The sequence below is a fragment of the Gracilinanus agilis genome, chromosome 4 (assembly GCF_016433145.1).
Source record: "Gracilinanus agilis isolate LMUSP501 chromosome 4, AgileGrace, whole genome shotgun sequence".
NCBI lineage: Eukaryota > Metazoa > Chordata > Mammalia > Didelphimorphia > Didelphidae > Gracilinanus > Gracilinanus agilis.
Window position 1 is genome coordinate 432,065,744 of NC_058133.1, and position 16,233 is coordinate 432,081,976.

The 16,233-nt window shown below is 34.5% G+C and overlaps 1 protein-coding gene across 2 annotated transcripts in view; it reads right to left on the reverse strand.

Moving 5' to 3' along the window:
* RPS6KA2 (ribosomal protein S6 kinase A2) overlaps positions 1 to 16,233 on the reverse strand; it is a 538,080-nt gene that overhangs the window by 145,523 nt on the left and 376,324 nt on the right. For both annotated transcript variants that reach the window (XM_044671880.1, XM_044671881.1), the window contains one exon: positions 8,803 to 8,919. In XM_044671880.1, coding sequence (XP_044527815.1) covers positions 8,803 to 8,919 — 117 coding nt within the window. The remainder of the gene's footprint in view (positions 1 to 8,802; positions 8,920 to 16,233) is intronic.

The window sequence follows — 16,233 nt, forward strand, 5'->3', positions numbered from 1 at the left end:
TTCCTTCTTTCCTTGCTTCCTTCCTTCCTTCCTTCCTTCCTTCCTTCCTTCTTTCCATCCTTTCCTTCCTTCCTTCCTTCCTTTCTTCTTTTCTTTTCCCTCCCTTCTCTGACTCTGACTATCTCTTTCTGGAGGTAGATGGGAAAGAAAACAAAAGGTTAAAAAATAATCCTTTCAGCAAATCTTGACAAATAATCTTAGTAAAATTGTTTTTCATTTTTATTTTCTTTTTAAACCAATTATGCCAATAATAAGATCTAGAGCTGGATGAAACTCCAGAGATGGTCTGGTCTAACTAAACCCTTCACTTCATAGATGAAGAAATAGACCTAGGATGATAGAGTGATGGCCAACATTACATAGATAGTCAATACCAGAACCAGTATTGAACCCAGGTCTTTTGACTACAGATTTTCCCACCAAATCATGCTTCCAGTACTACTGAACAAAATAATTGGACTGAAGTTGCTTTAGTCCAATCTCATGTGTATTTATGACTGAGCAAATTTCTACAAAGAACATCTGAGGTCACAGATCCAAGAAAATCTTGGTGTGTATGTAGTCTATCAGAAGAGTTTCTAGGTTACACATTAGTTTTTTAAGTGCCATATTCAAGAACTTAGAAATTACCAATGGTTGCTAATAATTAATTAGACTTCAACAAGAAAATGATGATCTTATGTAAATCTAAAGTGAGGGCTTCAAAACAGACAGATTTGGAAAATAAAGACCTAGTGTCCCAAGATGTTACCTGAGAATGGATTTTAGATTTCTGAACCACAATATAAAATAAAGGAATTATGGGCTTCTGGCCAGAAATGAAGTATACCTAGTAAGGGTCAACAAGGGCTAACAAAAAATATATTTGTCTTGAAGGTTGCGAATTTAATTGAAAAGGTTTTAAACTAGAAACAAATAGGAAAAAGACTTTTTATGGATTATCTATAAACTTACATACCACAAAGAATATTTGCAATCTAACATGAAAAAAGAAGTAGGGAAGGAGTCCAGAAAGTCATAGGTAATACAATTCTGAAAAAGGAGCCAACCTTAAAAACCTAGAGCAAAATGTGGGAAATTTGTTTTTCTTTTACTTATCTGTTACTATTAAGAACTTTATTATTTGGGAGTTGGGGGAAGTAGGTAGTGATAATAATGCAAAAGTGAAGAAAGAACATCATGTCAATAAAATGTTGGGGAAAAACATGCAAAAGAGTCAGAAAAGTTCAGAAAGGGAAACTGACATCAGGTCAGTTTTGGTGCTACCATGTTAAATTTATTATATACTTAAACTATGCAGTAGAGTTTCACCATTTCATATGTAATCTTTTTTCAATATCATGTACGTGAAAATGTTCAGTTATTTATGCTTCTATAATTAATAATAAAAAGACATTCTTTTAAAAAATAACTGGGGCCTTCCTTGCAAAACTCAAAAAAGCATAAAAGGGCAATAAAAATCATAATCCCACAAATGGAGTTGAAAGTAATGACATTTTTTCACATTATCAGACCTATTGAATATCACCACCCATTTGTTGTTTTAGATTGGATTTCTTTCTCCTCTTGCCTGCTTTTTCCTATTTGAATAATTTGGAAATAAAACCCTGGGTAGTGAAAACTGCTTCCAAATAACATGGAGCAATTTTAGTAAAAACAGCCATTCAATCTGTAGAGCCTAATAAAGGTAACTTTTCATAGGCACCCACATTTCATTGTAAAAATTGTCATTTCAGCAACTCATAATGCTACATTGCAAGAGAATTAGGTAATAAGTCCAATGTACAATACTGAGCAGACTAGACTACCTCATCTTAAAATGCCCCATGCCCTAATATGTATAACTAAAATAAGCAAAATTGTCAAACACAAAATTACACTGACTAGCAACTTTTCAGCTATTTCTCAGTAATGGAAGATTGCTATTGGTCTACAGTCTCCTGCAAAAGCAATGAGTCAACTGGGGCTCCTGTGCTTTTTCAGAGGACATTAACATAATTACCATCTCCTTCAAAAGAAATCAGCTTAGAGAAAGCAAACCTTCATATTGCATTAATTAACCTGAATAAGAAAACTGATTGAGATCTGCTCCCCCTCAGAATAGAAAATATTTCCTGCCTATGTATGTTATTTGAAAGGCTCTAAAAGGCTACCTAACCCACAAATGTTCCCCAACTGAAATGATACCATTTAGTCACTCTTTATTAAAATAAGAGTCCTTGCCTGATCTTTGTTTAAAAGTAAATATGGAAGAAAAAGGACAATGGAAATTGTGGAGAGGATATCTTCCTGGATTATTCTGAATCACCTGATCTCTCTGCACTCCACAATTTATTACTTGGGCAATTCATTTTGATTATTTAATAAAATAATACCTTATATGCTAGGGTGGAACAAATGGACCAATGGATTTTACATTGGTCCTCCGGAACTCTTAGGTTCTTACTATCTGTATAACTAAACATAAACAGCCTTATTTCTCTTTTCTATAAAAAAGAAATGTGTAATGGTTTAACCTCCTATTTAATATAAATGTGACGGGGAAAAGTGCTTTGAAAACTTTTAAACCACTGTACAAACCACTTCATTATTGCTTTCTAAGTGCTTCATGTAAATATATATAGTTTGCCTTTTCATCTAGGTTACTCTTTAGGGGTGGAAGTGGTAGTTTATTTTGCTTTTTAATACTCAAAGAGTCTAGCACAGTTCTAAGCACATAACAGACCCTTCGCAAATACCTTTTGAATTAACTAGGTTTAGTTCCTTACCTGCCCATATGCAGCTAATGAATTTTCTACCTCCTTATGTTTTTGTCACCTTGCTACTTGCTCTTTTCTGACTCAGGCTCCAGAGATAAACAAGAGAATATAAAGACAAAATGAAAAGACAAAAACAAAATAATTGGCGTGAGCCAAAGGTAAAAATGGCCAAATGGCAAAAAAAAAAATACTGCTTTCAGAGAACTGAGAGAAAATGGTAAAAATCAAATGGGAAAGTCAGAAAGTAAGACAGAGTAAGCAAAGTCATGGAAGCAAGAGTTGGAATGTTATGGACAGAGAACAGAAAATATAACAGCTTGGCTAGAGTCTACGTACATTAAAGGAAATAATATACAGGTAAGGAGCCAAACTATGATGAGTTTTAAATACCAAGAAGACACATGTTTGTATTAGATTTTATATTTTTGAGCAGAGGAATTTACATGCTTTAAGGACATTAATTTGATGGCTTTGGGGAACATGGATTTAAATGGAGAGGCTATATACACAGTGTGGGTTTTAAAATTAATATGCAATAACTAAAGTATTATATTTTATAAAGTTAATTAATAATAACTAAAGTAAAAAGCTAGCTAAAAGGTGCTAACCCAGTCCAGTCTCGAAAGGAGACAGCAAAAGAGAGGCGGAGCCTTAGAACTTATACAAACTTGACCACACAAATGTGGACTAAGGGAAAAGCATTCTAGGTAACACAGAAAGGAATTTTGGGTAATGTAGTTCAAGGTATGGAATCTTTAACTATACAACAGGGAGACCAATTAAGAGGCTAACCAGATTAAGCTAACTAGAACCTGGGATAAGCTGATATTCACGTGATGGAAGAGAAAAGAATAAATGTTGGTAATGTTGTGGAAGTAGGAGAACTCAATTAAGATAATTTTGATTTTTGATTTTGAATTTTGAATTTTGATTTTGACAAATAATTTTTCTTGATATCATAATCAATTATTTCATAAGTTTCTGATTTTAATACATTGCTTTTCTTAAAGCGAGACACATACTCATTGCAGATAATCAAAATGTGTCTCTGTTTTTCAGTTTAGTGCCACCAACTTGTATGCTACTCTGTTTCAAATCCCTCTGCCTCACTACAGACCTTCACTAGAACACAGTATCATTATACTAGGGTTTAGCTAAATATCATTACTATACTTTTCTTATATAAACTGAGTTTTCTTCTGAGATGGGATCAAGTATTCTATTTTCTCTTTTGTTAATCTAGGTAATTTATATTTTTGTAAATATTCACCCATTTCACCTAGATTATCATGTTTATTGCCATATAATTGGGTAAAATATCTCTTAATAATTACCTTAATGTCCTCTTCATTAGAGGTGAGCTCATCCTTTTCATCTTTTATACTATTAATTTGATTCTCTTCTTTCTTTTTTTAATTATATTATTTTATCTAGGACATCATACTTTATCTATTTTATTTGTTTTTTCAAAGTACCAGCTCCTAGTCTTATTTACTAGTTCAATAAAAGCTGGGTTTTCTTAACCAAAGCAATATACATATTTACACACATACATATGCATATATATATATCCTCTAGGATGAGAAGTGGAGAAACACTATATGTTTGAGTGTGTATATATATATATATATATATATACACATACACCCATATATTTGTATATATATATATAATTACTTTATTGTATCTTATATTATAATTTAAATCTATATATATGGTTAAAACAGTTTATATAAGTAAAGTAATGATATTTAGCTAAATTATATATACCTATATATGTATAATTAAGTATATAGTGTTCTTCCACTTCTCAATCTGGAAAAAAAATCCTCAAAGTTCTTATAACAAACATACATGGCCAAAAAACATATTCTTGCATCAGCCACATGCAAAAATGAATGTCTCTTTCCATCTCTTGAGTCTAACATGTTTTTGGTAGGTGGTAGGTAGCATTCTTCATCACTGGTCCTCTGATAACATGGTCAGTTATTGTGTTGACTAGGGTTTTTAAAACTTTCATACTTCATTTTTTACAATGTTATGGTTATTACTATTTAAAACCCCCAAACAAAATAACTGATTTTAAGAGTGAAATTGCATTTTATGTTTTGGAATAGGTAGGAGGAGAATGGGAGTATCTTTTTCTCTCCCTTCATTCTTGCAATTGCAGCTATCTAAGCAGCAATAGTTTCAAGGGCATTTTTATTCAATCGAGTGGAAATTATTCTCTAGTGATTTAGGCCTATATTTACTCTGCACAGAAAGCATCTCTGCAACCTCTTCTTACATCAGACACTAAATAGGGTTCAACCTTGAGATAAAGGCAACATCTCTAAAAGTACAAGGATCATTCAGCCACTAGGCTAATAGAACCAAACCTATCAAAACATTTTATCGTCCTCGTCCATAAGATATTTTATAGACATCTTGACCAGTGCGTGCTGATTGCTCAATTGATAAGATGCTTCTAGCATATTTAATGGATTGAGTTCATTTTGCTTTCAACCACCATGCCAAGGGAGAGACCTTTGAAAAGTATGTTAGGTAGTGAAAGGCAAAGTACAAGTGCTTACTCATCCCAACGTCTCTGTATTGTTTCATTTATTTTCAGAAAAAATCATTTTTCTTTTCTTCTAGGACATCATTTGCAAATGGCAGAATAAACTGTAATCAGTTTGTGGTATTGCATCAACCATAGCAAGCCCTCTATTCTCTTAGAAGGGGCTGTTTATATTAATGGAAGGTCATTTTGAAAGACTATTTTCATAAACTTATTCCACAAATATAGCTCTACACAAATAAAATATTCTACCCCGCACCGGAATATAAAAAAAGATTTCTCTCTTCCCCTGTCACTCCACTGGTGAGTTATTCCTGGAACTTCCATTTTGAGGAAAAGACCAGACCAGGCATTCTTCATTCACCAGACTTTTCCAGCATGCACCCATAAGGATACTTTTGACCCCCTTTTCATCCTCTTTTTAAAATGTTTTCTTCCCCAATTAAGCTCCTTTCAGGTAAGGAATGACTTTCTTTTTTGCTTGTATTTGTATCCCCAGTCTTTAGCACAATACCTGAAACACTGAAAGTGCTTAATAAATATTTGCTGTTATTGTGGGGAAAGAAAAATAGATGCCACTGAGTAAATGTGTGAGAAAATATAACCATGTTGCTCAAAAGATATCAGACACAGTATTAACATAACCCTGGTCCTGCAATTCAAACAATAGGGGCTAACACTGGTTTTGTCACATCAAAGTTCTCTGAAGAAAGGCACATGTTTAAGAACAGCGGCTCTGCAAAGTCAGCAACCTTATTATACTTGAGTTAGTTAGCCCTAAGGTACATAGTTTATTTAAGGTCCATATGTTCCGGAAATCCGTGTGTTGCCAGCTGTCAGTCTGACAGAAGGCTACAAAGGATAGATACCCAAAATACACCCAGAGCACCATGACACATGAATAGGACACTGGGGACGTTTTAGATGTCCCATGGTCCCACCTGTCACCATAATTGAAAAGTGTTTACTGAGAAGCCTACAGAGTATGGACATGGCACTATTATAGACACCTGTTTTTTTTTCTCAGTTCCTGACAGGAAATAACCTTCACAGCTGCAGAGTACAAGGATGCCTGAACTCTACAATGCTGCCACTTATATAACTAAAGATGGTAAACACTCGAGGCCACACTGTCTCTCCCAAGAAAAATGGTTCATTTTACCCATATATATTACTAACAAGTCAAAATCCTGCAAGCAAGCACCAGAGAACAAAAACCTAGCATCTGTTTACCCTATGTCAATACTAAGCTGGAATAAAGAAAAGCATTGCTTTTAGACTATTCATCTAGATCTTAATAATTAGAAATAGGAGTAGTCCTACTCTAAATTCCAAAGGATTCCTTAGGCTATAATTTTAGGAAAATAATTTCTGTGTCAAAAACAATGTCTCAGTCATGATAAATCACAAAAGTAATTCTGTCTGTTGTATTCCGGACAATGACTGATACACAACTGAGGAATACAGAATTACTGACTTCAGAGTAGGTTAGAATCATATGGTTCCAATATTTAAATCTTATCATCAAAGGCCACTTTTAAAGAATTGGTCACTTTAGATCTATGTTAGAAAAGTTTTTCATTGAGTCCATCTTAAGTAAATGGCTAAAGAATCTCCCCCTCCTCACAAAAATCACTTTCTGACTTACTTTTTTCTTGTTTTTTTTTTTAATGATAAAAATACCTGGACATGATGCAATATCTGTACCAATACTCTCTTCCCTCCCTAGTTATTAAGTAGGTTGATAGGCATTGTATAAATAAGCTATTCACCCTAATAGGCTTCAGGACCCTGGTGAAATCACAAACTTTTCCTTGGGATCTAGATGGTTATCAGAGAGGACCAAAGAAAATGCCATGGCATTTATGCTACCCAAGTGGTCTATATGGGGAAGTTTTACAGGAGGGGATGATATCCATACAAATTTAGGCATGAGTGACTTCAAGTCTAAATTCCTAAGAAATGAATTCCTACCAATTAGAGCTATACACATTTGGAATGGGCTGTCTCTGGGAATGATGGATACCTTCTTGCTGGAAGTCTTCCAGCAATGAATGATTAGATGATCATTTATATATGTTTTATTTAGGATTCTTTTTCAGGTATGGATTGGACTCAATAGCCATTGGTGTTTATTTCATATGAGAAACCCCATAATTGTATAGGAAAATGATAACCTTGATTCCTCTAAATGTATTTACAAATATGAAAACATTGGGGAATTGAAACCTTTGGCTGGAAGTAGGGAAGAAGAGAAAAAAAAGTATCTCTGTAACATAGTGAATGTCTACCAAAGGTATCTCATCAGCCCAGGCAATGAATAAGAGAAATCATGAGTTTTTTAGGAAGAAAAATGGTCTTGGACAGTGCTGATTTTGAGAATTCCTCCTTTATTGGCTTGACCTGAATTTAAAAATCCCAACTAACTCTGAAATGAACTATGTATTCCATGGAATAAGATTCTCTTTGAAAAGTTTCCCTCATCTTAGTTAAAGGAACATAATAAGGAATTCTTTTTCAGAATTACATAATCCCAAGTAAAAAAAAAACTAAAACAAAAAGCAACCATCACTTTATGTTTGTAGACTCCCAATACTGCCAATTTAATATGTGTTTACTAATAGTAGTAACAGTAAGAATGATATAATATTTCCCTTATGTCCCTGTGGAAGTGTAAGGATAAGTGATAAGGGTTAGGGAGAAATTCATAGATTGTCTTTAAGAGGAAAGGAGAAGAATTTAGACACAAACCCTGGGAGAAGATTCTGGAAGGAGAGGAGGATCTTGGGAGTTGACTGTCTGTAACTGTTACTCCTAATCTAGCTTTCCACCGAGTTGGAAGAAAGATATTTGCTCTGGCATCCCCTTGGAAGAACTAATCTTGTGGAAATATTAGGGATTCCTGGGTTGGAGAATTGCCTTGGGGTAGACTGCCTTTTCCCTGCAGTACAGAGATCAACTTGTCTGAGATCAGCGAGGCTAAGGTAATCCCAAGGGTTTTGTCATCTGGGACTCTGGGTTACCTGGGAAGCCAACCCCAGGCTTGAGAGGGGATTCAGGCTAACAGTGAATCCTACCTCCTCTGCCTTCTCAAAGACAATCTGGGTAGTTAGTTTAGCAGATAGTCATATAGCATTTGGGGTTCTAGATAAGAGCAGGGAGTATATAAGTAGAGCCTAAAGAAGAAACAAAGGGTGACCTTTTGTGAGGTGTGTAGAAGTTGGGTTGAGTGTAGATTTTGTAGTGTTAGGACCCTATTTACCCTTTCCCCTTACTCCAATTATCAAAATAAACTTGGTTTCTAAAGCCCAAGGGTTTTGTGCTTTACTGGCCATGAGAAGATCCCTAGGTGGGTGTTTCTCATCTCCCATCCATCTAGGCCTTTTCCAAATTATCTACCTTCATTTGGAGGTAAACATCTCTTTCAGAACTCTGGAAATTTTTACAGAAAATCTCTGCAAATCTAAGACTTCTTTAGCTTACCTTTCCATAGGAACCTTGCCCTAAAACTTTCAAGAGCTCAAATTGGGAAGGGTCTGCCTTTTCAAATCCTTCTTTTACATGATGACTGATGTCGATTTCCTTCACAATGCCTTCTTCCTGCAAGAGGGAGAGAACATATACTATAAATAAAATTGGTTTTTATTGTCATTTTAATGCAACATATTAAATTCAAGAGGAAGCAAGGAAATGCAAATTTTCTTTCCTTTTTTTTTTTTAACAAAAAAAGAATTCGCTGACAGGAAAATATAATCTTAAACTTAAAACACAGAAGCAAATGATTACTGATAAGAATTGATCACTGCGGTTTTTATCAGACACCTTGTCTCTTAAGTTTTTCACTTGTACCTATCTAAAGCCCTCCCACATTCCTTATTGGATTTTTTTCACATTATATCCCCTAACATGTTCTAGAACCTTCCCCTTTTTCACTTTGGAAAGTGCCATCATCAATGCTCTGCTCAAGGAGAAAAATACCCAACTACCTCATGACTTTCAGACTTTCCTTCTTAAAATTCATTCCTTTATTTAACTAAAAATCCATTTATTGAGCATCTTTTGTATGACCAACATCCAGTGATAGGCTTTGAAAAATATCAGGCTGAAGTCTTAACTCTAAATTTTATGCATTTTTCTATGACAAGAAATCCTTTGAAAAAGAGTGACAAGAATAGCAATACTCTTAAGTGATACTTAAACTATTTTGAAATCACAATTTCTCATATTTTTACTTACTACTTTGTTCTTTTTTAAAGAAAATATTGTATATTCATACACACATGTGGTCAATTTATCTATCCCTATCTTGCTATAGCATAATGAACCCTAGATCTGTATGGAGACCCCCCACGCCCCAACCCAGGTCCTTTTCTTTTTCAAAGTAACAGTGGTGCAGTAAAGAAGAGCAGAGGCTACTAAAAACCACCTAGTTTTTAAAATTTTCTATAAGCATTCATTTTACTTTTAATTCTTTAAAAATGATAATTTTTAAATAAGCAATGAATGTATATACTATTGAAGGACTGAATCACACCAATGGCAACATTCTTATAAAAAATTAAAAGAAAAAAATAACAAAGTTGGAGCAAAATGAGAGCATGATGGTTCACAGGTTCTACTCTGAAAAGAGTTGGTTTAATTGGTTCCACTGTGCTCTCAAATGCAATAAAGCACACATTCATGAGCCACTCGGTCAGCTCACACAGTAGTACTCCTAATAAATGCAAGTAAAAAGACTGCCATGGAGATAATTGTAGCTTATATAGCAACATCTGTCACCGAGACTGAAATGAGAAACTATGAAGAATCTGATATTCTCCAAATCAAATCAACATAGTTCTTGATATTCTTTGTTTTTAATTTTAACACAGTGCCTTATGCATAGTAAATGCTTAATAATATTAGTTTCTTTCCTCATTTCCTGTAATGGTAAGGTGAAAAGAGAGGAGAATGGCAAAAAATGATATGTTGGAAATTTTCATTTAGGAATACAAAATGAAAGGGTCCAAAGATTTGCAGATTAGCCATAACAAAGGCATATTATATATCCTATATACTAATTTCCAAAAAATCAAAAATTGTAGATCCACAGTAAGCATTAAGTAGATTGCAACATATTGTTATTGTTCAGTCATTTCAGGCATGTCCAACTCTTCATGACCCCATTTGGGGTTTTCTTAGCAATTACTGGAATGGTTTGTCATATCATTTTCTAGCTCATTTTATAGGAGAAGAAATGGAGGTAAATAGGGTAAATGACTTGCCCAGGATCACATGGCTAGTGTCTGAGGTAAGATTTAAATTCAAGTTTTCCTGACTCCAGACCTTGTGCTCTATCCCAGGTGCCTAACTATCCTTGCAATTTACTACCATTGATGATTTATACACAAGGAATAATGTAAAACATCAAGGAAATGGGTGGTTTGGAAAAAAAAGAGTTGATCCAGCCAAGAAGTGAAAGGGATAATGGATGAGTAACTTGGGTTATTCACACATTTTTATCCACAAAATATAAAGAGATGTAGAAGAAGACTCCGGAATGTTGGGAAGTTCCTCTTTGGAGAAGTTATGGCAGGCTATAGCCAAAAGAAGAAAGTATATGTGAGTTATAAGTGACATTAATTAGCAGAAGTACCTACATTGATGAAGTCAAAGAGACCCAGAATCTGGGAATCATAATGGATTTCAAAAAACTACAGAGGCATAAGTGTCAATTATGTAGTCAACCTACAACACTCCCAAGTAAACCCCTACTACACTACAGTGAAATTAGGAAATATTTAACAAAATACATCAAAATACAATAGAACATAAATAATGTTAATGTGTGATTTTCTAGGTCAATATGTGGCCTGGAGGTTTCCTTATGTAAGTGGCATTTTACTTTAATACCAGAGATCTAGTCTACCTAAACAAAAAAACCTTTGTGGCAGCAACTGACTTTAGTCTTTTTCTTGAGAATTTTCAAAGTCCATCACTTATATTATTTCATTTGATGCTTTATAAAACATTATATACAATATACCAAGTGGTCCAACAGTTTCTACTTGAATACCTCTAGTGAGTCCAAAGAAAGCCCATTACGGGTTTGAACAACTCTCATTGTTAGGAAGAGTTTTCTTTATAATGAACCCAAACCTGCTTCTCTGCAATGTCTTACCAATGGCTTCTTCTATCTTCTGGAGACAAGAAAAAGTCTATGTTTACTTTACCAAGGAAGTTTTCTTCAAGTGTCTGAAAACAACTACCATGTCTCCTTTTAATCTTTACTTCTCCAAGGCTATACACCCTTTTTCCTTTAACCATTTCTCATGACATTGTTTTGAGTTTTTACACTATGTTGGTAGACTTCCTCTTGACATACTCATATTTGTTAATTGTTTTTCTAAAATTTGCTACACAAAATACTCCAGAAGTGTTGCTAACAGAGTAAAATACAGTAGGGTCATTACTTCCCTAGTTCTGAATACTTTATTTTAGCAAAGGATATTAACTCTCCCAAATGGGGAATAAGGCAGGCAGGTGTGCTATCTACAGTGTGGTCGGTCATAAAGGAAACTCAATCAAAAAAGACTCCAGCCTGTTTAGAAGAGAATGCTTGTAGCCTGAGGAACTCTGCTTTCCTAACTGAAAAAGCTTATACTATTGCTAAAGTTAAAAAAAAATGTCAATATCATGTTGGAGTGAATCCTCAATGTAGTAACTTCTGGTAATTCATTTTTTCCTTTCCACTTATCATTCCTTTTTAAATACTGGAAGAAAACCTCTGCTATTTAAAGCAACAAAAATAATAACTTTGCCATATCATACCATTGACTCAAAATGAGCTGGTAGCCAACTAAAACTTCCAGATCTTTTTTCCAGTTACTATAGTGTAGTCATACCTCTTTCATCCTATAAATTAACAATAGATTTCTTGAAAAGAAGATGTAAGACTTAATAGTAGTTATCCTTATTATTTGTATTTTATTTGATTAGGGACATTATTATTGCCTTTTGAGGGTTTTTCTCTTTATTTTTCTTTATTAATAGAATTTATTCCCAGGTATCTCTGCATCTCTCTTCCCTCTCCAGAAGGCATCACTTGACTATATATATATATATATACACATACACACATATATATATCAATTATGTTTTTCATGTTTCTATTTATTATTTTTTCTCTGGAGGTAGATATTCACAAGTTATTCTTCAAATATTAATTCTGTAGCTCTATATAATATTCTCTTGGTTGTACTCATTTTACTATTAATTATTTCATGAAGGTCTTTTCAGATTTTTTTTAAAACCCTTAGCTCTGTCTTGGAGTCAATACTGTATATTGGGTCCAAGGCAGAAGAGTGGTAAGGGCTAGGCAATGAGGATTAAGTGACTTGCCCAGTGTTACTCAGCTGGGAAGTGTCTGAGGCCAGATTTGAACCTAGGACCTCCCATCTCTAGGCCTGGCTCTCAATCCACTGAGCTACCCAGCTGCCCCCTTTCCAGAATTTTAAAAGTGAACTTGCTCATCATTTTTTATGGTGCAATATCACAATTATATATAATAATTTGTTCGATCAATCCCCAAATGATGGACATCCCTTGTTTTCCAGTTCTTTGCCACCACAAAGAGAGCTACTATAAATATTTTGGAACATATAGGTTCTTTTCCCTTTTCCCTGATCTCCTTAGGTAAAAATGGTATTGTTGGGTCTAAGGGTAAACATAATTTTAGAGCTCTCTGGGCATAATTCCCTATTGAGGATTTTTAAAAAAATTATCCTGATTGTTATTCAAGAAGTACAAAAATAATTTTGGAGTAGCTCAAGGCAAATCCCAATAACATACAATTTCTGATCTGGGGCTATCCTCTACAAATAGTAGCACAGCTATACTTAAGAAGCTCCAGAAAAAAAAGGATTCAAAAATAGTTCTTTTTTCATACCAATGAAATCCACGGGTAATTTTGGTGGAATTTATGCCTAATTTGTAGTGAAATTGTGGGGAGTGGAAGAAGTTTTTGCCTAAAATTTCTCTTTTTCCCTCTCATTTGCTCTCCAATGATTCATAGGAAAAATGCCAAAAACAATTTTATGAATATTTTTCCTCAACCAGCTGTGACTGATTATGGGGAAAAAAAGGTATTTCAAAAAAGATTAAGAAGTTTTGCTAAAGAAGCATGATGAAGAAGGGTAGTTGATTTGTATAAAGTGTTTACATTTGTAAATAACATTTTTGTGATAAAATAAGCCAGGTTACACATAAAAGACAACTTGCAGTGTCATTCACTAACTTCAGCTAAGTAGCTTGATTGAAATCAGCTGAAAGCCCTGACATCATTACCAGACATATTGGAGTAACAAACACAAACCAGTTTGGATTAGTGAATGAAGCAAAGCACAGAATACAGTAAAATTTGATGAGCAAGAGTCCTAAATCCTGGTAAAAGCTAAGTCAAAAAGGGTCACTCTAGGCAAAAGCCCAATGGAGAGGCTTACATTTAAATCCATGAGAGTATCAGAGAAGTGATAGGAAAACAGAATAATAACATCCTTATTGGTCTCCCTGATTTCATTCCCTCTCTCCAGTCCATCTTCCCAACAACTGTCAGATTGATCTTCCTAAAGCATTATCCCTCTCAAGAAACTTCAGTGGGTCTTGATTCCCTATAGAACAGCGGTTCCAAAACTTTTTTGGTCTTCCGCCCCCTTTCCAGAAAAAATATTACTTAGACCCCTGGAAATTAATTTCTTAAAAAATTTAATAGCAATTAATAGGAAAGATAAATGCACCTGTGGCCATCACCCACTTTGGGAATCACTGATATCGCTGAAATACAAACTCCTCTGTTTGCTATTTAGAGTTCTTGACAATGACTCCCACCTGCCTTTCTAGACCTTCTTCATATTATGCCACCCCACATACAATGTTCCAGCCAGACTGTTCTGTTTGCTGTTCCCCATAAATGCTGCTTTCCCTACTCACTTTCTTTTCTTGGAATCCATAGCTCTAATCAAAGTTTAGTCCAAGCATCACCTCCTACAGGAGACTTTGAGTGATTATTCCCTACCTCTGTAGTTAATTCTACTCCACCACCAATCACTTGGAATTTACTTAACTTATACCTGTTGAATATTCAGTTGTACCTTCAGTAGGATATGTGCTCCTTCAGGCTGGGAATTGCTTCCTTTTTTGCCCATATTTCTACAGTGCCTACAAGTGCTAGTCACACAGGAGTCCTCTAAGAAAGTGCTTATTTAATTAATCTTATGGTGCACCACGTAGCTTATAGCAAGAAATGAAATATAATTTTCTTTTCAGTTCTAAAAGTCACAAGTTAGATGTTCATGCTTCAAAGTACATAACAGAATCACAAAACCACCATAATTATGAAACTTAAGGCATTTTTATTAGGAAGAGGTAAAAATGATTGGATAGGAGTTTTTTTCCTTTTTAATGAAAATTAAATATTACATATTTAAAGTTTAACAAATAATTGTAAAGACAATTGATTAATGGTTAAAAGAAATCATTATTTATCATATACATACACAAAGTATGTATTTGACCATGCCTATAAAGGAACAATAGATTTCTACATTATACGGCTCTTTTCTCTTCCTGCTTCCAGAATTTGCTGGAACATTTCTTTCCCATAGGGGCTATTTGCTTCTGACTGTCAGTCTTAGGTTCCCAATGGAAAGAGAAGCAGTCAGACAGGGACCAGAAAGGTTTTGTGTATGCTATCTACAGTATGGCCAATAAAGGAAACTTGACTAATTCAGTCTCCAAGTTGTCTAGAAGCAGAGGATGCTACCTGGGGAACCTTGTTTTCCTACTTGAAAGGTTTATTCCAGTGCTAAAGCTCAAAAAACTTCAGCATCATTATCAGACAAATCTTTACTTTAACAAATTGTGATATATCATTTTTCCCCCTTTCCACTCATCGTTACTTCTTCTATATTGGAAGAAAGGAGCTATGCTATTTAAAAACCCCCAATACTAAAATGCCCTTCCTATGCTAATACAATAAACATACTTCAATAAATCCATTAACATTCTCTATTGATGGTATTTTACTGGTTATAAATCATTCAGTATCAAAAGATTCTCCCCTAAAAAAACTTCAAGGATGCAGTTGTACAAAAAAATGGAATTGTTCACAAAAATGATAATAATTCAAATTTATTCATGTATTGCTGAAAATATCCTGGTAAGATGAATTCATTACATCTCACACTTCTTAGACTCTACAGCAGGTGGAATTGAATTAATTTTTAGTAGTAATATTGGCAAGTAGTTGGCAGGGGTGGGGTGGAAGAGACGAACTGAAGGTCCTCTTTAAGGGGAATTCAACACTAAGTTCCCTTCCAACTCTGAAATCTCATGATTGCAGGATTCTGCAATAATCACAGAATGACCCAGAGAAGGATAAGTTAGGGGGGATGCAGCTAGATCAAACTGTAATACCAGAAGATGTGATTTCAAATATGCCCCCAGACACTTATGAGCTGTGTAATCCTCAGCAAGTCACTCAACCTCAGGTTCCTCAACTATAAAATGTAAAACAAGCTGAGATTGCTGTGAGGATCAAAGGAGATAATATTTGTAAAGTGTTTAGCACAGTGCTTAATAATAGCTAATATTATTTAGTGATAACTATGTGCCAAGTACTATGCTAAAAGCTTTATAAATATAATCTCTTTTCATCTACTCAATAGCCTTGAGAAGTAGGAGTCATTATTATTGCCATTTTACAGATGAGGCAACTGAGGCAAATAGGTATTAAATGACTTGACTAGGATCACACAGCTAACAAGTGTTTGACCCGACTCTAGGTCTAATACTCTATCCACTCTACCACCTACTTTCCCCTCCATGGTTTGGTTTCCTTCCTTCCTTCCTTCCTTCCTTCCTTCCTTTCTCTTTCTC